Source organism: Phycodurus eques, chromosome 8 (assembly GCF_024500275.1).
Source record: "Phycodurus eques isolate BA_2022a chromosome 8, UOR_Pequ_1.1, whole genome shotgun sequence".
NCBI classification, from domain to species: Eukaryota; Metazoa; Chordata; class Actinopteri; order Syngnathiformes; family Syngnathidae; genus Phycodurus; species Phycodurus eques.
This window is the reverse complement of record NC_084532.1, coordinates 8,187,909-8,209,291: the sequence shown is the minus strand read 5'-3', so window position 1 is coordinate 8,209,291 and position 21,383 is coordinate 8,187,909. Positions and strand designations below refer to the sequence as shown.

Genomic DNA, 21,383 nt, shown 5'->3' with positions numbered 1-21,383 from the left:
AAAACTGCATAAATCCAGCTGAGCACAACTGCTAAGTAAAAGTAGGAAGGAAGAAGAAATTGTCTATTAAAAATTGAAGAGCAGCCCTACTTTTGAGTTTAGGTCAGTACCGTCAGCATTAAAGTATAAGTGGAATCACCAACAACTTAGTGTGCGTGGATGAATGTGAAGGAAACATAAATGAATTCATCTGCAGGTCTTTCACGTGTGGTCACTGAAAGCATACTGTTGACACATTGGAACCAGTATTAGGAACTCTTAAAAATATCTGGCCAAGATCAAAAGAGAACACCATCTATATTACTTAATCAACAGAAAATACAATGTGTGGATAAAATCACGTAATAACCTGAACTTGATAAGGGAAAACCAACTTTAATGGTATCATTTTAAAAAAGTTTATGAAATACAGTAAATAATACAGATCATGATAGAGGCTCAAGCTATGCTGTACCTGAGTATCCAATCCATGCAGATGAATATAAATTACATTTACATTTTCGGATGAAGGTAGGGAGTTCCATTTAACAAAGCACACGGATCAGTGGATTAGTGTAAACGAATAGCTGCTGGTGTGTTGACTTGTTTGTTAATGATTTGAGGTCTGTCTACCTAAATGAGCTGGCATATCTTAAATTATCTGTCTTATTTATTGCTGGTTGCCAGGCTGTGTTCTATGACTTTGCTCAGAATAAAACAGAAAGGGATATAAAGTGGATATAAAATGTCTACACATCTTTGTTCAAATGCCAGGTTTATGTGATACTGTATTTAAAAAAAGATTAGATGAAGACAAGTCATTAAAAAAAAAAAGAATCACAATTAATGTGACCTGTGCAACATGGAAAACTCAATTGAAAACAAAAAAGTAATCTTTTCGAGAGGATCAGTAAAAATAAACAACTGAGATAACGTGGTTGTGTTTAGTTGTACAGGATATAGGTCACAATCAGGGGCGGGGTGGCAACTGGGAATTTCGGGACAATTCCCGAACGGCCGGCCCATTCCAGGCCGACGGCAACTGGGAATTTTGGGACAAGTCCCGAACGGCCGGCCCATTCCAGGCTGACGGCAACTGGGAATTTCGGGACAAGTCCCGAACGGCCGGCCCATTCCAGGCCGACCAGGTCAAGTGGCTTTTTTTTTTTTTTTTTAGGAATAGGCTAATTCCTGCATGAATTCCGACACACACAGCCATCTTTTAACAAAGCATAATTACAGACTACTATTCGACAAATACAAGACAACTTATAGGGTAGCCTTATGTCAACAAAGCCCTGCACGAGCGCATCGGTCGCGTGCGCCGTGCACGCCAAGATATGTCCTGGCTGCCAGCTGGACGACCGGTATAGATTATAGCTTGCAGGCTGTAGCATGTGTTTATGATTTCTGAATTCATCGGACCCTTGCTGTTGTGCCGTGCGCGGTGCGACCAACAATTGTTGTTAAGCAGCAGACGAGCCCTAAGCGGGTTGTGTCCGCCCCCTACCCCCACACCAGACGTGAACCAAAATGTGCAAAGCTGACAGATCTTTTCAGTGGAGGAAGGAAGGTTAGTATTTGGGGCTTCGTTGCAATGCAGGAGGAAGAACAAAAATGTTGGTCTTCGATTGTGCGCACCGGGGGCTTCTCCATCTAAATTCCCGGGCTGAATTTTGGGCTCAGTACGTCCCTGGTCATTATAATGGTGGAAAAAGTTTGGACATGTTTTATATTGGTCTCATTTTTGCACATCACAAAAACCTGACATTTGAAGAGGTGTGAAGACTTTATATATCCAATGTAACTAAACTCGAATTGGTCATTGTAATGGCAATCCATAGCCTGGAATAAGAAAAATTAACAAAGTTGGGATCTAGTCCCTCAGTCTCAGTTTCACTGACAGATGCAAGATGGAACTCAATGTGCTGATTGCTTTTTTGAGTGGTAAGTTGAGATCGGGCTGTTAAAACTTTTTTTATGCTCAAATACTGAAATATTCACATCTCTAACCCAAGACTAAAACATTAAGTTCCTTATGTCATGTGGAAAGACACGAGAAATAGGTCAGGTTGTGGTCGTTGCTGCCTCTAACATGTAGTTTTAGGGAGCGGTACATCAAGGAATTCATATGAAGTCACGCAATAAGAAAGCTTTTCACACAAATGTTCCCTGTGCAGGATCTATCTATGAGACATCTTTGGCAAACTCTGCACGTACGATGTGGCGGAAGGATCACTTTTGTGCCCGTCTAACTCTCCTTGTTGTCCCGCCCCCCCTCCCCCCAAAAAACAAAACATGAAAGCCAAGATAGATGAAAAACAAATAAAATATATTTTTAAATAGGAAAATAGGCATATCGAGCACAGGATATTACATTCATTTATGATGAAAGCAGAAGCCAAATGACATACAGTGGGTACGGAAAGTATTCAGACCCCCTTAAATGTTTCACTCTTCGTTATATTGCAGCCATTTACTAAAATAATTTACGTTAATTTTTTTGTCCGCATTAATGTACACACAGTACCACATATTGACTGAAAAAAACTGAATTGTTGAAATCTTTGCAGATTTATTGAAAAAAAAAAAAGCTGAAATATTACACAGCCATAAGTATTCAGACCCTTAGCTCAGTATGTAGTAGTAGCACATATTGAGATCATACAGCCAGGAGTCTTTTTTGGGAATGATGCAACAAGTTTTTAACACCTGGATTTGGGGGTTCCTCTGCCATTCCCCCTTGCAGATCCTCTCCAGTTATGTCAGGTTGGATGGTGAACTTTGGTGGACAGCCATTTTCAGGTCTCACCAGAGATGCTCAATGGGGTTTAAGTCAGGGCTCTGGCTGGGCCATTGAAGAACAGTCACTGAGTTGTTCTGAAGCCACTCCTTCGTTATTTTAGCTGTGTGCTTAGGGTCATTGTCTTGTTGGAAGGTGAACCTTCGGCCCAGTCTGAGGTCCTGAGCACTGTGGAAAAGGTTTTTGTCCAGGGTATCCCTGTACTTGGATGCATTCATCTTTCCTTCGATTGCAACCAGTCGTCCTGTCCCTGCAGCTGAAAAACACCTCCACAGCATGATGCTGCCACCACCATGCTTCACTGTTGGGACTGTATTGGACAGGTGATGAGCAGTGGCTGGTTTTCTTCACACATGCCACTTAGAATTAAGGCCAACAATTTCAATCTTGGTCTCATCAGACCAGAGAATCTTATTTATCACCATCTTGGAGTTCTTCAGGTGTTTCTTTTAAGCAAACTCCATGCAGGCTTTCATGTGTCTTGCACTGAGGAGAAGCTTCCGTCGAGCGACTCTGCCATAAAGCCCCGACTGGTGGAGGGCTGCAGTGATGGTTGACTTTCTAGAACTTTCGCCCATCTCCCGACTGCATCTATGGAGCTCAGCCACAGTGATCTTTGCGTTCTTCTTTACCTCTCTCACCAAGGCTCTTCTCCCCCGATTGCTAAGTTTGGCCGGACGGCCAGCTCTAGGAAGGGTTCTGGTTGTCCCAAACGTATTCCATGTCAGGATTATGGAGGCCACTGCGCTCTTAGGAACTTTAAGTCCAGCAGAAATGTTTTTGTAAACTTGGCCAGATCTGTGCGTTGCCACAATTCTGCCTCTGAGCTCTTCAGGCAGTTCCTTTGACCTTATGATTCTTGTTTGCTCTGACATGCACTGTGAGCTGTAAGGATCTTATATGGACAGGGGTGTGGCTTTCCTAATCAAGTCCAATCAGTATAATCAAACACATCTGGACTCCAATGAAGGTGTAGGACCATCTCAAGGACGATCAGAAGAAATGGAAAGCACCCGAGTGAGTGTCACAGCAAAAGGGGCTGAATACTTATGGCCGTGTGATATTTCAGTTTTTCATTTTTTAATAAATCTGCATAAATTTCAACAATTCTGTTTCTTTCTGTCAATATGGGAAATATATGAGGAAAAAAAAAGCTTAAATGATTTTAGCAAATGCCTGCAATATAACAAAGACTGAAAAATTTAAGGGGGTCTGAATATTTTCCGTACCTACTGTATGTGAATATGTATATAGATGAATTAGTATGTGGTGCTGTTTCAACTGTGATTTAGCAAATTATATTAGAATGAATAACTGATTAAGTGGAAAAAAAGGAAGGGACTGGGTTGGCTGAGAAATATCGTATCTTCACAGCAATTCAGGGGCTCATTTAGTCTTGCTGAACATGAGTGTTTATCATGCTTTTGTTGGCATTTTGAAGAAATTTTTTTTTAATTGCTGTGATATGTCTTTGAGCAGAAATGTCTGACTTATAATGAGACAATGCAGTTAATTCCCTACTGACAAAGGTGCTTTGAGCTTTGATAAAGGAAATGAGGCATGAAAATATAATCTCTAATTGTCACTTGCCAAATGCAAAGGACCATGGTGATGCAATAACACAAGTAAATGTTTGTCACTCAAATGACACATCCATCTTGGAAGAAACTGAAGCACACTGCACTCACAAATCTGCTCATATACAACAGCTTCTTTGTTTATCGCTGAAGAAAATGGTAACATTGGCCAAAGAATTAATTAATGCTGTTTACAATATTCACTATGCACGGTGGTCGACTGCTTAGAGCGTCTGCCTCACAGTTCTGAGGACCAGGGTTCAATCCCCGGCCCCGCCTGTGTGGAGTTTGCATGTTCTCCCCGTGCCTGCGTGGGTTTTCTCTGGGCACTGCGGTTTCCTCCCACATCCCAAAAACATGCGTGGTAAGTTAATTGATGACTCTAAATTGCCCGTAGGCATGAATGTGAGTGTGAATGGTTGTTTGTTTAAATGTGCCCTGCAATTGGCTGGCAACCAGTTCAGGGTGTACGCCGCCTCCTGCCCGAAGATAGCTGGGATAATAGGCTCCACCACTCCCGCGACCTTTGTGAGGATAAGCGGCTCAGAAAATGGATGGATGGATGTAATGTACTATACAACATCTTACTTTTGAAATAGGTAGTGCTGTGTAAAGAAAACAAAATGAAATAATTTGCATGTATCAATGCAATAATGTGTGCAGAGTGGCCCACCTTTTGGCTGCCTCTGCTCATGGAACACCACCAGATCCAGGGGATTGTTGAGGTGCTCTGCTACCTTCGACACATTGTTCCCCGTCAGGCGGTTGGCGCTATATATTGCTTCGTTCTCCAAGTCGGTCCAGTATACGCGATCCTGGACAAAAAAATGAACAAATTAAGCCAAACAATTATTTATCCCGAAACAAAGGCGCATGGCACACTGAACCCGTGTTATTCCGAAGATGGAGTTAATATAATTAGAGACTATGAACTGACTGAAAGTGCAGTCATTTCATTGCCATCGCAACCACAGATATAGGACAAACCTCAAGTAGCAACATACTTCCTTTGTTCCTTGATAAAATGCACCTGTGGGGATTTCAGTGCAACTTCCCAAACCTCTGCAGCAAGGCTCTTCAAAACAATGCTGAGGGCCCAACACATTCCACCATCACAGCAGACATGATGCGGACGTGAAAATGCTTGCCATGAACCACTTTGGATTTTAAAGCAGTTGGTTTATTGTGTTAGAGTTTGGGTATGTCATTTTTTTCATTAGTTCATTAAATCAACTCTGATTTTTGAAGTGACGATATGTCAGTTCCTCAAACAAGTATGGATACTTTCTGTACAAAATCAAAGTGTGATCCTCTTCCTTGATATAGCTCTTACAATCTTTAGGTTATTTTTTTAATGAAAAATATCTGTCAGCATTGAATTATAATTGTAGTTGGAAGGTCGGTGATGACCAAATAACTAAAGATTTAGTACAGTCATTTAAATTTAACGGTTCGTGTCTGCTCTCTGCAGCCTGGCTAAATTGCTATTTGCGTTGCACTCACCATTTCACATAATTCTGTAACTCTGTATTTTTAATCTTTTACGGTATTCCTATCATCGACCGAATTATTGTGGATCAAACACAGACATGGTTTGTGAATCAAAGTGAATCCTATCAGTGTACGTCAGACTGGTATGGTCAAAGCTATATTTGTTTGGGTTGGACTTAACCTTTCTGAGCTGCATCTGAATGTTACCCTTTTCAGATAACCTTTACTCACATGACAGTAGTGCTGACACACAAAGAAATAAATATCAACCATGTTGATATGAAGACATTTATTCATTCAATGGTTTTGTCTCTAAGGACAACTACCTCTGCCTGACAGTGGATTTTTCTCCTCTTTCTCATGTAACATGTGAAACTGTCATATTCCCTTACCCTGAAAGCTACAGATGCCCTTAACCGGATCAAATACAACATTTCATGTGTTGAACGACAGGTCAAGTTTTACACATGATGAAGCACAGAGCCATTTGAGAGAGCCCCCTATCAGTTAAGCTGTTTGTGGTTGCTGCAGGGATGAGAGTTCACCTGAATGGATGTGACTGTTCCAACCAACCTTGATGATTGGTTCTTCCCCAAAGGAACCTTCTAGAAAAAAAAAAAGGGCATCTATCTGCAAGCTTGCATCTTGTTTCTATTTCTATTTGAGGCCATTACTTCAAGAGATGTTTTTACATATGTGAAATGTTGGGAGTGACCAGTAGATTAAAATTATTCTTTAACTAGAGTGCTCAAAAATTAATAGGATGTTGAGCTGATCCACCGCTACTCACGTCTGAGTGTTTACGTGTATGGCTTGATTGGCAGGTACATTCCATTTTGTCCTACTGAAAAGAATGACTTTTCTTATTTAGAATTCATATGAAAACATTTATTCATTAATTTATCTTCCGTACCCCTTATCCTTAGTAGGGCTGCAGGCGTGCTGGAGCCTCTCCCAGGTAACTCTGGGCGAGAGGTGGGGTACACTCAGAACTGGTCGCCAGCCAATCGCAGGGCACATAGAAACAAACAACCATTCACACTCACATTCATACCTATGGACAATGTAGAGTCTTCACTTAACCTACCCCGCATGTTTTGGGGATGTGGGAGGAAACCGGAGTACCCACAGAAAACCCATGCAGGTACAGGGAGAACATGCAAACTCCACACATGCGAGGCCGGATTTGAACCCGGGTTCCTCAGAACTGTGAGGCAAATGTGCTAACCAGTTGATCAGCCGTGCCGCCACATACACATTGGAGGTGTCTTCTCATGAGAACTAAGTGACTTATTTCCAAATAATTTTGGATCTTAGGCACTACGCCACAAGATAACCACATGTAAATACATTAATTTACTTTACTTTTGATTCCCTATTAACTTTGAAGTGACTCACTTTGCCCAGGTGCAAAATGTACCTGGTCAAGAACTTGCTAAGGGACGTTTAAACAAATATTATTTGGGGTATATGAATATACTTGAGGCCGTAACTATCCTGTTAACTTCTCTGTGCACCCATTTTTTTTTTTCAAAAACATACTTTAGTTGTACGTTATATATTCGTTCCACCCTGGAAAAAGAATAGTTCAAATATATCATTAAGCACCCCAAATTAACTCAGTCAATGCCATTGACGGCTGTTGAATTCAAATAGCCATGTTAACAAGGCGTATTGGCACTGATTAATATGACATTCTTGCCCATGAGTGTTTGCAAACTTGTGAAACTGTACCAATTTTTAGATTCCCCAGAATAACAATTTCACAAATGAGCATATACTGTAATCTACAGTATATATGAAATATAGTTAGTATGACATAAGTACACTGTTCAGATTTCCAATGTTAGTTGTTAATGGGTAGGCGAGTTCACCACATACATTTTAAAAGTTGAAATCATTGTAAAAGGCTTTTTATCCATCCATTTTCTGAGCCGCTTCTCCTCACTAGGATCGCGGGCGTGCTGGAGCCTATCCCAGCTGTCATCGGGCAGGAGGCGGGGTACACCCTTAACTGGTTGCCAGCCAATCGCAGGGCACATACAAACAAACAACCATTCGCACACACAGTCACACCTACGGGCAATTTAGAGTCTCCAATTCATGCATGTTTTTGGGATGTGGGAGGAAACCGGAGTGCCCGGAGAAAACCCACGCAGGCACGGGGAGAACATGCAAACTCCACACAGGCGGGGCCCCGCGGGGATTGAACCCGGGTCCTCAGAACTGTGAGGCTAACCAGTCGGCCACCGTGCCGCCTAAAAGGCTTTTTAAACCTGTTAATTTCTTTCCTCTGCGGCATGTTGGTGGCTTTAGGATAAATCAGTGCCTTCATTTCCCCTCTTGTCAGTGTTTGTTCCAACTGTTTACTTCTAACTTGTTCTTCCTTTCCCCCTTCTCATCTTTGCCCATACACCCTTCAGTCAATCAGATAGGAGAATGTAATTACATGACATTGAAGATGACACAGAAAATAGGACATTACTCTCTGCTACCATCTAGATTTCCTCAGGGCTTGGTGAGGTGGCATGAGGTTGACACACAGCCTGCAAAGGTTAATATCACTGTGCCCATGTGTGTTTGTGAAGGAACGAGGCATGCTCAGTAACAAGCGCTGTAATGTTTTATGGATAGTAAGAGTAAATAAACATTCGGTACTCATAAGAAGTTTGAAGATGTTGTCTCATGAGGAATTAACACATTTGATGTTAACAATACAATACAATCACACACTGACAATGATATTAAGATTAGGTAAAAGATGTATGTATATACTGTAACTTGAAATGCCAGTAACATTAGCATAAAATTATTGTCAAAATTACTGCATTATTCTTACCTATAAATTGTTTGTTTGATTTAGGGCTGTGTATAAAACAGCTTTTTCACCTAGTGGCACCACAGAACATTCTGCAGTCAAAAACCTGTGATGTAAGATACTATTTAAAGAAAAACATGGTTCAAAATATTAAGTAGAATCCAGGACCTGCCTGAAAAAAACTCAGTGATATTTACCGCAAGTTTATTTATTTATGTATTTTTACACCCAATTTCTTTCAAGATTGCGTACCAAAACCATACTGTGTAGAAGAGGCATATACAGTCCCTTTCCAAAAAGTGTGAATATCATGGGAAAGTTTATTTATTTCCATAATTCCATTCAAAACTTATACTTTTATAGATTATAGATCCAGTGCCCATAATTTAAACAATTTGAAGTATTTATTTGTTTATTTTTACATAATTTGGGCTTCCAACTCATAAAACCCACAAAATCAGGAATTCAAAAAATCTGAATACTGTGAAGAAATCACCATTTACTTCTCAGTTTTTGAAGAAAAATAATAATAAATTAGGGTCACATTAAATCAATCAAAATATGGTACTTTCAAAACGATATTTTAATCTTCAATAGTTGGTTGGCAATCCCTTTGCTTTAATTACTGCCTTGATGCGCCATGGCATTGAGGCAATCAGCCTGTGGCATCGCCTGGAAGTTATGGAAGCCCACATTTCTTCTTTGTTTTTGGGTCTGGTGCCCCTCATTTTCCTCTTGATAATACCCCGTATATTCTCAATAGGGTTTAGATCCGGCGAGTTGGCTAGCCAGCCAAGCACTGTGATGGCCTGGGTATCAAAGCAGGTTTTGGTGCTTCTGGCGGTATGGGCAGGGGCCAGTTTCTGCTGGAAGGTGAAATCTGCATCTTTATACAGATCCTCTGCAGAAGAAATCATGAAGTCCAGTAAAACATTCTGGTAGACTGTTGCGGTGACCTTGGATTTAAGAAAGCAGAGTTTACCAACACCTGCACTGGACATTGCACCCCAAATCATGACTGACTGTGGATATTTCACACTAGATCTCAAGCAGCTTGGATTCTGTTCTTTACCCATCTTCCTCCAAACCCTTGGACCTTGAGAGGCACACTTTACTTTCTGACCACTGACCAGCAGTCTAGTCCTTCTTCTCCTTGGCCCAGTTGTGACGCTTCCTACGTTGTCTCTGGCTCAGAAGTGGCTTGACCCAAGGAACCCGACAGTTGTAGCCCATCTCCCGGATGCCTCTGAATGTGGTGGTTTATGAAGCTGTGATACCGCCTCATTCCACTCTTTCTGGATCGCTGCTAGATTCTTGAATATTCTCTGTTTGAAAATCCACTGAAGCCCACAGTCATCTCTTTTGCTGGTGCATCTTCTCCTGACACATTTTGTCCGTCCACTACACTTTCCATTGATAAGCTTGGACACAGCATTCTGTGAACAGCCAGCCTCCTTAGCTATGAACATTTGTGGCTTACCCATCCTATGGAGGGTATCAATGATTGTCTTCTGGCCAGTTGTCAAGTCTGCAGTCTACCTCATATTGAACCCATCTGAGACAATTGTACCAAACTGAAGCAATTTAATGACACCTGGGGAAACCTGTGCAGGTGAGTTTAGTCGATTATTAGTGTGTGACACTCGGTTTAAAACATTTATGGCCTGCCAAATTTTGTCGCATTTCTTTACTGTATTCAAATTTTTCGAATTCCTGATTTCGTGGGTTTTATGAGCTGGAATCCCAAATTATGTAAAAATAAACAAATACATTGTTTAAATCGTGGGCCCTGAATCTATGAAAGTTTAACTTTTTGAATTGAATTATGGAAATAAATAAACTTTTCCATATTATTAAAAATTCTTGGAAAGGCTGTGTATGTCTGATTTTGCTTCATATCTATGGCAATGCATTTTTCACACTATCGCATGACAGGCACATCTCTCTTCTTTGTTCGTGCCTCACTGTGAGCTGGACGACTACCGTTTTTGACTTAAAATGGATGATTTTTCCCACAACTGTGCATATTTTGTCTGAGATTGACATATTGTAATTGCATGGTATATACCTGTCATAAAGGTGCAGTATGTAGTGTTGAAACCGCTAGCAAGATTTTAATGTAGTCTCACTTCACTACTCCTTCCCATTCCCTCTGGCCGAATCCACAACCCTTGCAGGCGTGCACTCGCAATTCATTAGCTGGCTTTACTGTAGTCATCTTGTAGCAGCTACTTTGCCATTTTCATCAAGTGTCGTTCATCGGTAAGTAAAAATAAACAGATGTCATATTCCATCCATCCATTTTCTGAGCCGCTTCTCCTCACTAGGGTCGCGTGAGGAACGTGCTGGAGCCTATCCCAGCTATCATCGGGCAGGAGGCGGGGTACACCCTGAACTGGTTGCCAGCCAATCGCAGGGCACATACAAACAAACAACCATTCGCACGCACAGTCACATCTACGGGCAATTTAGAGTCTTCAATTAATGCATGTTTTTGGGATGTGGGAGGAAACTGGAGTGCCCGGAGAAAACCCACGCAGGCACGGGGAGAACATGCAAACTCCACACAGGCGGGGCCAGGGATTGAACCTGGGTCCTCAGAACTGTGAGGCTGAAGCTCTAACCAGTCGTCCACCGTGCCGCCACAAACACATTTTTAGAAACTGTAAATCACATGTGAAAGCAAATTGTGTCAACTACCATGATTTACAGTAACCTGAAGAATAGCTGAACATACCATTATCCTTTACTTCTGCTTTCAAAATGAGTTATCCATCAATTAGTTGTGTATGTATAGGTAATATGATGAAACAATTAAACATTTCCAGTCATAAGGGCCATCTGAGGGAAATCCTAACTACAATGTGGCCCGTGACAAAAATGTGTTTAACATCGCTGCGTGTATATGTATGTATGTGTGTGTACAAGAATGAAAATAGAAGAAAATGGTACCGTATTTATTCATTAATGTTTGTGGATGGGATGGGTATGAGGAATTTCTTAAAATAGTTCTTAAAGGGCTTTTATCTGTGGACATCAGAAAGAATAGATGCAATATTTGTAACAATCTAAAGCTAGTTTCACAAACACAAACTCTAATCAGCATGTCCTGCTTTGCAGGAGAGAGTTGACAGACTGACTAGCAATCACATATTGTGAAAAATAATTTTCTGCAACGTGACCCGAGCTCCATGTTTTGATGTCCACCACGAGACATCTGGGGAAGCTCCTCCGACTCGTCAGCCCCTGTCCAAAGGAATGGTGTCTGCCATGACTGCAGACACATGACAAACCTCATGGACACCATCTTGAACGAGGGAATTTTATGCAGAGCCAGACGAATGTTGAATGACATCTGGACAGATGATGATTGTTGCGACCCTGGAGAGAACAACAGACAATTTTGCCAAGATGGCCTATTGCCAATACGGAATGGGGAAAATCCCCAAGGACATTACATAGGTTTCAGACAAAGTAGACAATGAGGAACCACATTTCATATTTTCAAAGCATTGCTCCAGTAGACGTGAATTTTATATTACTTATATATATTCCCAATATATAGTACCGACACGCTTGTTCATAAATTCATAGAAAATGGAGGGCACTCTGCCTTTCTGAGCACTGCACTCATAGAACGCACATACCCAAAGTCATTCCGACATAGCAGCTATGTCTTGTCAAAACGCTAGCTACTGTATTATTAGGGAGCAATGCTATTTGGCTGAACTAGTTCATGCCGTACTAGACCGCGGCTGCGTAACACTATGATTATCGGTTCAAAGTTATATTTTTGGGAACTGCACATTCACTCAAAAATACAAGTACGTGATAGACTTACCCGTCGAGCAGAAAGGAAGCGACGTCGCTTGCGTCCATCAAGTTCCTCAGGGAGTCTGAGTTGACTCCAGCCACCTCCCGAATAATAGGTCCAATGTGTATCCTAGTTTTGTTTCTTTCGCTATAAGATTCCCCTTTCTGGTCTCTTCGCTCTGCTTTTGTTTCCTTGTAGTAGAAGGCACACGAAGGATAGCGGACCCTCCAGGGCCACGCCTCCGGTCTGTACAGTGTCTAATTGGACAATTATCTCTGTCACGGAGACTTTTTTTTAATAATGACTATTAAATTAGAGGCATTAGATGAGGGGAATGAGTTTTCAGAAGATCATTTAAAAATATTTTACTGTCTGGACATGCAGTTTTAACAAACAGGGCAAAAAGTTTTATTTCTTTCCTAAATGCTTACTTCACCTTGAAGGCAGCTGGCTTGGATTCCAGCTTCCGCTACAACCCAGAAGTGGTATACAAAATGGCTGCTTTAATTTTTTGGCAGTAAATACATTCCTGCAAAATTGACTATTCTTACAAATTAGAATAGTTTGCAAGCTTTTTTTCTTTACCTGGATAAAATGTTTGCAAATAGTGAATAGAAAAGGGATGAAGCTAAATCAAGGCAACTCCTGGGCTTCGGTCTATTGCAACAGGAGCTGCATGCTGAGGGATCTTTAATTTAGTTGCTATGTTAAGCAGAACGGATCACAGACAAAAAGCATGGAGAGTGATCAATCTTCAGGCATGAACTTGCTTGCCTGCAAGAAACACACACACACCCAACACCAGCACTGACAAACACTCTCAGCTGGACATGATGAATGCCACCTCTTTTCCTTTCATCTTCACAGTGTGTGCAGCAAAACGAGGAATGAAGAACGTACGTCCCACTGATCACAATCCACCTCCTCCATCTTCACTTTGCTCGCCACTGGATTTCGTTTGAACCTTCTACGTATCATACTGGATTGGCTCTTTCAAACAGACTCGTTCCTGCCTAATCAATTCCTCCACATTAGTTTCATTGATTCTTCTGCTCAGCCGCTCCTCTTCTCAGGCCTTAAAGAGGTAATTTTTTTGTCTGAATTTATCTTGGACTATCAAGCATCATCCCCTACATTGACTCATCATTCCATCTCCTTGAGTACGTTGAATCTTCCCATTCAACTCACCCACATCATTTATTTTCCTTTCCTGTTTCATTTCATTTACAGGTTAGCCTGATATCATAACATTTTGTATACTTTACAGGAAACTGGAAACCTGTTGCAAGGACACAGACCCCCATTTTAATAATATAATATATAATATTAGGCTTTACACAATCAGGATTTTTGGGGCCGATCACCGATCAGCGAATTTAAAAATACGATAACTGATCAACGATCCGATCACAAGATGGAAAAATTTGTCTATTTAAATGACCTGTTCATTTACTTTATATACTTGTGTACTTAATTGCTCAAAAAATTATATTTACAATAAATAATGTGTCTTTGTTCCTCTATTTATGCCAGTGAGGCATAGTGACAGACAAATGAATGACCTTCTATTAGTAGGCAGGAAGTAAATATAGTAATTAATGTATCATCTTTTTGTGACATATCTGTTTGTTGGTGTGCCATGAGATTTTTCAATTGTAAAATATGTTCTTTGGCTCCATAAAGGTTGGAAATCACTGCTCTCGTCAGATCGTTTATTCTAATCAGTCAGGTCAAACCAACATCACAACATAACAGAAATAATGGGTGCTAATTTACTGTAATTACTTTATTTTGAATTAAATTACTTCACCCACTCTGAAACTTTACAGCATGATTCGACAGAACGGCGGCATGTTACGTCCAACCTTTCGGGGTACCACTAGCTTGCTAGGCTACATAACATTTTATTGCCTGCTTGTGAGCCGTATCGTATTAAAAGTACATTAACATACCTCAAGCAAGCCTTACACAAACGTCCTCTCCCATCCTGAGCACCAGTGACCACCAACACACGTTTTTCAACATTTTGTCCTTATAATACAAAGTCAGGTGGCACGGTGGCCGACTGGTTACAGCGTCAGCCTCACAGTTCTGAGGACCCGGGATCAATACCCGGCCCCGCCTGTGTGGAGTTTGCATGTTCTCCCTGTGCCTGCGTGGGTTTTCTCCGGGCACTCCGGTTTCCTCTCACATCCCAAAAACATGCATTAATTGGAGACTCTAAATTGCCCATAGGTGTGACTGTGAGGGCGAACGGTTGTTTGTTTGTATGTGCCCTGCGATTGGCTGGCAACCAGTTCAGGGTGTACCCCGCCTCCTGCCCGATGACAGCTGGGATAGGCTCCAGCACGCCCGCGACCCTAGTGAGGAGAAGCGGCTCAGAAAATGGATGGATGGATACAAAGTCAGCGCGCTCCACTCTTGTTGTCGTCGCCACGGTAACGAGTGTATCCAGTCGCGTTTGAGTTGACAAGATAAAGCCCAGTGATCGTAAAAGACGGGATGCGGTGGTATCGGAATACAAGATTTTATTTCAGTATTCTGACATAGTGCAATCGTGAAAGACCAAAGTTGTCTGATCCACGCATTACGTGTTGTCTGTCTCAGACGTGTTGTCTGTCCCACATCGCCGACATTTTATTTGTTTTTTTAAATAACTTTATTGGCGGTCAGATATTTCCAATACTATGTCAAAAGACACGTGACACGGCTAAAAATAATTATAATAATTTAGATCCAAATATACTGTGCGCCCGGCGACGCGGAGTAAATCTCTTTTGCGGGGTGAATTATGACATTAAAGGCGATCAGCATAAAATGCTAATTATCGGCCGATACCGATAAGCCCAATAAAATCGGTGTAAAGTCTATATAATATATAATACTTGTGATTAACCTGTACCTGAAAAACAGTGAGGGCAAAGGGGTGTCCCAGGTGGTGATGGGAAGACAGCAAGACTCTGCGGTTGTCTCCATTCAAATCCACACTGGACAGCAGGTGTAGCTTGGAATCCACCCAGTAGAGACGCCTATTGGTCAAGTCTGGACATGGAGCAAGGGGCGGAAAAAAATTGAGCCATTTACCAAGGAGAAAATTACAAAGAGGAGCGGTGAGAAAGCAATAGAGGTCATTCAAAAGAAAAAGTAAAAAAGCAGAGGGTGAGCGGTTTATGAATTCGGTGGCCAACTAGCGGCACAATCAATCTTGTGTCACATAAGAGCTGAGGCCCATGAGTTGAGAAAACACTGATGTGATCGTAATAATGCAGCTTGACCTCTCTACTAGGGGGAATATACGTGCACTACACAAGCAAACTGATTAGGTCTGCTGCATTTATGTTCACCGCTTCAATTTTCAATTTTCAGACCTCTTTACTTTGGAACCGATTTCTGTGTGGACACTGTAGGGCTTTGGTAAACTTGATATTAAAGAGAATTGTTTCTACTTGACAGAATAATCTTAAAGTGGTTCTGCTTGTTCAACAGGATTTGAAAAGCAATTTAAGGGGACCATATTTGTCACATACTGTAGGCGAAGTGAACAAACGTTATTTGGAAATTACATTTTCACAGCCAAAACATTGCTCCCACATACAGTAGTCTGAAAAATGGCCATCATTACATATGTTGAACAACTAAATGCAATAGACACAAATAAATACGGCCCCATACAATAGCAGGAACCAGTGGCGTTGCCAGACCAATTTTAAAATGTTCTAAAGCTTAAATAATAATTAAATGTATATATATATATATATTGTTTAGGTGTACCTAATATTGTGGGTAATAGGGTATATGGTGAATCACCTGATGTGTTCACTGTTCTGAAGGAAATCAGTGACCAGAGATGTGAAAAGTACTGGTATTCAGTACATAAGTAAAAGTACTGATAAAAACAACTCGTGAAAGTAAAAGTAATGAAGCCACTCTCTTAAGTAAATGTACAAAGTAAACACAAATGTAAATGTCTTCAGTTAAAAAAAAAAAAAAAAGGGCGATTGACTGAAAGCTGTCGAGAATGAGCAACAGTTTGGTTTTAGCAGTGGGCAAATAAATGCATTTGCAATATTATATGTTAATGCTCAAACGTGACATAATTTACTGCCAGCGAGCAAGACTTTCTAAAAAGCTAACATGGTTCATTCACTGCAGGCACTTTTGAAAAAAGAGCCCAAACATATTCTTACCTTTGAAAGGTTATTCCCAGTTTGGAGTTCCCTTGTTGTGATTGTTCGACGTGTGTGCAACCGTATGCAGCGCAATGTGCAGGCATCCTTGTTATTTTGGATTCCGTCCACAGACACTTTACACCCACTAGCTTTGCGTCACCGTAGGCACATGGGTAAAAGGGGGAGTGTCGTAGCTACGATGTCTATGATCACTGCACTTGACTCGCTAACTTCAGTTTTTTCAGCGTATGTCGCGTGTTGCTAACTTTAGAAGGTTTTAAAAGTGACGAGCTCATTTTTAGAATGTAAGGAGTAGAAAGCACAGATAAAGAAAAAAAAGAAAGGAGTAAAAGTAAAGTCGCCTGTAATATAAATACTCAAGTAAAGTACAGACACCTGAAATATCTACTTAAGTACAGTAACGAAGTTTCGTTACTTCCCGCCCCCGTCAGTGACTGTAAAAAACAATCCAAGTCTCATCCCCGAGGTTTATAGTACACATCACCAACTCTGTTTTGCTCTGAAAAGTAATTTCTTTTCATTCGCATGTAGTGACCTTTCAATTCCACAGAGTGTGGCAACTATGACTCTGTTTCTCCACAGGCAAGAGCAGCGGCAAAAAATTGGCTGTTGGTGCAGAGGGAGTTGAAAGCGATAATGGGAGGTATCGACAGAACAGAGCATATGGCTTATTAATTCAACAGCCCATATTTGTTGGCTTGAGAGATGAGGGCCAGACACAACGTGAGCAAGAGCAATAACAGTGGCTCAGGTGTTACAGCGCCGTTATTGTTTTCGTCTCCTGCTTCTACCAAACCCTCACATGGTGCTGACAGCACTTCAACTATTTTACCATGATAACTCTGCTTTCTAAGTTGATTGATTGTCCTTTCCTGCAACACAACTGCTAAAACTGTCTCCGATTAGCTTTCCTGTTCATGTTCTCTGTTATTATGCACCTAAAGTTATTCCGTTGGGCCATTCAATGTGCTCTGATACCAGAACCTGCCGATCCACTCCATTCATCCCAGCCTTCTCAATCTTGGCCTGATCTCCCCAGTCTGACCAGTACATAAACCTGTGAAAAGAAACACAGACACATTCGATATTCTTTTTATAGGAGCTCACAAACATATATGTTGTCCCTTGAAAACTTTGTGTACAGAACCAACAATTTGAAAATCATTCTATTAGACAGCTTTTCACACCACTTATACAGCGGTATTGGAATTGTTGTTCACTCCATGGAGGAAGAGATCAAACACAATTACATATACAACAACTAGATAGGACATGGAGTAAAAACAGTGCCATGTAAATGACTGTGGAAATAGGGTTGCTTAGTAGCAGCAGCAATGCACCAGCATTGATGCACTATTGTATTTCATGAGGACCTTACCTTTCAATTTATGTTATTTAGAACCATGAAACTTTCAGTAGACATAGTTCTCCAAAGTACTGTTTTATCACTTTTATCTGCCGGAATATATTATTCTCTTCTGTCCATGTGTGTGTCGCTGAGAGAGCAGAAAGTGTTCTCATTTACATACTGTATATATTTCATGGTAGTGTAGGGATAGTGAGTCATGAAAACTACTGTGTATCGGAAAGAGTCAACCATATATATTGTGAATATTGCAGTCTTTTTGTTTTAAAAGAGGGTGTAATGCTATTTTGTTTAAGGTTACAATGCTTACACATTTGAGACCCCCCCTTCCCCCTCAGTATGCTGCACATAAACCATACATGGCCATCCTAATTCCAAACTGTGTTTTGGGCACAACATGAATCTTGTCACTCATTATTTTAAGACACTACATATTCACAACAGGCAGAGATGAGCCATACCGCCTTTTCTTACAATAATTTAGCAAGATATTCAATGATAAATAAATCATGGCAATTATAAGAGAATGCACATACATTTCTGGGAGTATAAATTATGATTTTCTTCAAATATTTATTTGATATCTTGATGAAATACATGGGCAATAATTCTGTACGAATAAACACTTCTCATCAAGCGTCAATACGGATCTGTCGTCTCTCGCTCACTTATTGCACCTTTTCTTTTTTTTTTTTTTACACCCCATTCAACCCATTCCACCTCCACTTTCAATTCCACTTCCACCTCCTTACCCTTGGTGTGGGTCAACTGCGATGGCCCGTGGCTCGCTCAGCTCTGTTTCTATGAGCATTTTTCTCTTGCGGCCATCCCCCGTGGCCACAGAGATGCTCTTGCTGCCAGAGTCGGTCCAGTAGATGTTCTTGTGAACCCAGTCAACAGCCAGGCCCTCGGGGGACTGGAGCGCCTCGATGAGCGTGAGCTGCTGCGAAGAGTCGTTGGCTTTGTTGATGTAAGCACTGGTAGATGCAAGAGAAGAGGATGTGCTGGTAAGTCCTTAGCAAGTGCTACTATATTTAACTCATTTTACATGAAAAAAGAATAAAAAATAAATAAATTCCAAAAGCATAACTTGCTAGATCTGTTATTCTGGTCTGTCAGTGAAACATGACTCCTTGTGGGTAACAGATGCTAGGGAATGTGCATTATTTGAAGATAATGTCAAGGGCAACTAAACCTTACACCGCTATCACAACCTCGTTCTACTCACTAAACAGTCACTCAGAGAGAGAGAGAGAATGAATCTGTCTACTTCTATCGGCACCTTCCAAATCAAGCCGACTCCTCCTCTATTGTCACTCTCCGCTCTACGTCTTTTCAATTTATTTGAATCTCGCTTCTTGCCTTCTATGTGGTCTTTGCCGACCAATTCTGCATTCTATCCTCTACCCTTTCGCTCCTGCCAAGCCGTCAGGCAAAGCACATTATATTCCTCTCCACGTGGCCTATCAAACAAGACAATACAAGCCATATTTGTTTAAAGATGGGCAAATGCAAAATTTACACCCCACATTTACACCCCCCCCGATACTTGCAAATATAAGAATGAAAAAAGTACGACTGCATGGGTGAAACATTTAAATTTAAAAGAAATTGATTGGGATAAGTGATTACACGAAAACACAGTACTGATATTAAACAAGTCTGTATCTTTGGCCATCCCCTTCGTTGTGTACTGTAGTATACGTCCAGGAACCTAGTTTTTTTAAACACACTAATATTATATATATATATATATATATATATATATATATATATATATATATATATTTAAGAAGGACTGAAAATTAATGGCGCTTATTTGAGTCATTGAGTCATCTTTATTTTGCAGACCACATCATTTTATTCTCCTACGATGCTGAACAAGTACAATGTCGTATTCAGGAATTAGACTTAGAAAGCTGTCGCTCTGGTCTCAAAAAGCAAAACAAAGGTCAAGTTCAATTGTTACTGTCCACAAAAAGATATCAAAACGGAGGACTATGTCCTAAACGCCGTCGACAACTCGTCGACAACAACATCAAAATTATTAAACACACCGGAATACACTGGCAACAAATCATTAAGTGCCATAGGAGTTGGAAATGTGAATTATATATATATATATATATATATATATAAAATACCTAGAACGTCAGCAAAGGTTTTTATTTTTTTTAATTTTTAAAAAAATATGATTTGGATTCTGAAGTAATACAAACAAGATCATTTTCACTCAAACTCCCTTATTTTCATTGTCGCAACCCATCCATCCATCCATCCATCCATTGTCTTCCGCTTATCTGAGGTCGGGTCGCGGGGGCAGCAGCCTCAGCAGGGAAGCCCAGACTTCCCTCTCCCCAGCCACTTCCTCCAGCTCTTCCGAGGGGATCCCGAGGCGTTCCCAGGCAAGCCGAGAGACTTAGTCTCTCCAGCATATCCTGGTTCGTCCCCGGGGTCTCCTCCCAGTGGGACATGCCCGGAACACCTCACCAGGGAGGCGTCCAAGAGGCATCCTAAACAGATGCCCGAACCACCTCATCTGGCTCCTCTCAATGCGGAGGAGCAGCGGCTCTACTCTGAGCGCCTCCCGGATGACCGAGCTTCTCCCCTTATGTCTAAGGACCCACAGCTCGTGACCATAGGTGAGGGTAGGAACGTAGATCGGCCGCAACCCATCATTTTACATATAGTGTATGTTAAATGTGGGCGAGTGCCGGCGTGTGGGACCATGCATGCATGTGTGCATATGTGCACTTGCATGAATATGTGACAACCTGGGTGGAAGTCATGCGAAAGGCATTTTATTGTCAAAAATGAACCATATGGTCTCTGTTTAATTTTACTGCCTCAATAATCACGATCATTATCCTTACCTGTCATTTGGTGACAAAATACCCCCGGTGTGACAGACACGAACACACGCCCAAGCACACACTCAGTTAATGACAGGTGGAAGCAGTCAATGCTCTCGAGAGCGGAAATAAATTAATGAATAAATGTTAGGACCGGCGCTGTAAGAGTGACGCACAACTGAACTGCTGTGAATGGCTCAAGGTTTGAATGAATGGTGATGCAACATTGCAGATGTAATGCTTAATGTTTAATATATATATATATATATATATATATATACATACACATATATCCATCCATCCATCCATCCATTTTCTGAGCCGCTGCTCCTCACTAGGGTCGCGGGCGTGCTGGAGCCTCCTGCCTAGCTAACTGCCGGCAGGAGGCGGGGTACACCGTCAACTGGTGTCCAGGCAATCGCAGGGCACATACAAACAAACAACCATTCACACTCACATTCATACCTATAGGCAATTTAGAGTCTTCAATCAA

The 21,383-nt window shown here is 41.2% G+C and overlaps 1 protein-coding gene across 4 annotated transcripts in view; it reads right to left on the bottom strand.

The window, feature by feature from the left end:
• lrp8 (low density lipoprotein receptor-related protein 8, apolipoprotein e receptor) overlaps window positions 1–21,383 on the bottom strand; it is a 160,206-nt gene that overhangs the window by 17,959 nt on the left and 120,864 nt on the right. For all 4 annotated transcript variants that reach the window (XM_061683235.1, XM_061683236.1, XM_061683233.1 and 1 more), the window contains exons 11-14: window positions 18,791–19,015; window positions 17,611–17,729; window positions 15,385–15,524; window positions 5,033–5,174 (exon numbers count right to left, since the gene is read on the bottom strand). In XM_061683235.1, the coding sequence (XP_061539219.1) occupies window positions 5,033–5,174; window positions 15,385–15,524; window positions 17,611–17,729; window positions 18,791–19,015 (626 nt within the window). The remainder of the gene's footprint in view (window positions 1–5,032; window positions 5,175–15,384; window positions 15,525–17,610; window positions 17,730–18,790; window positions 19,016–21,383) is intronic.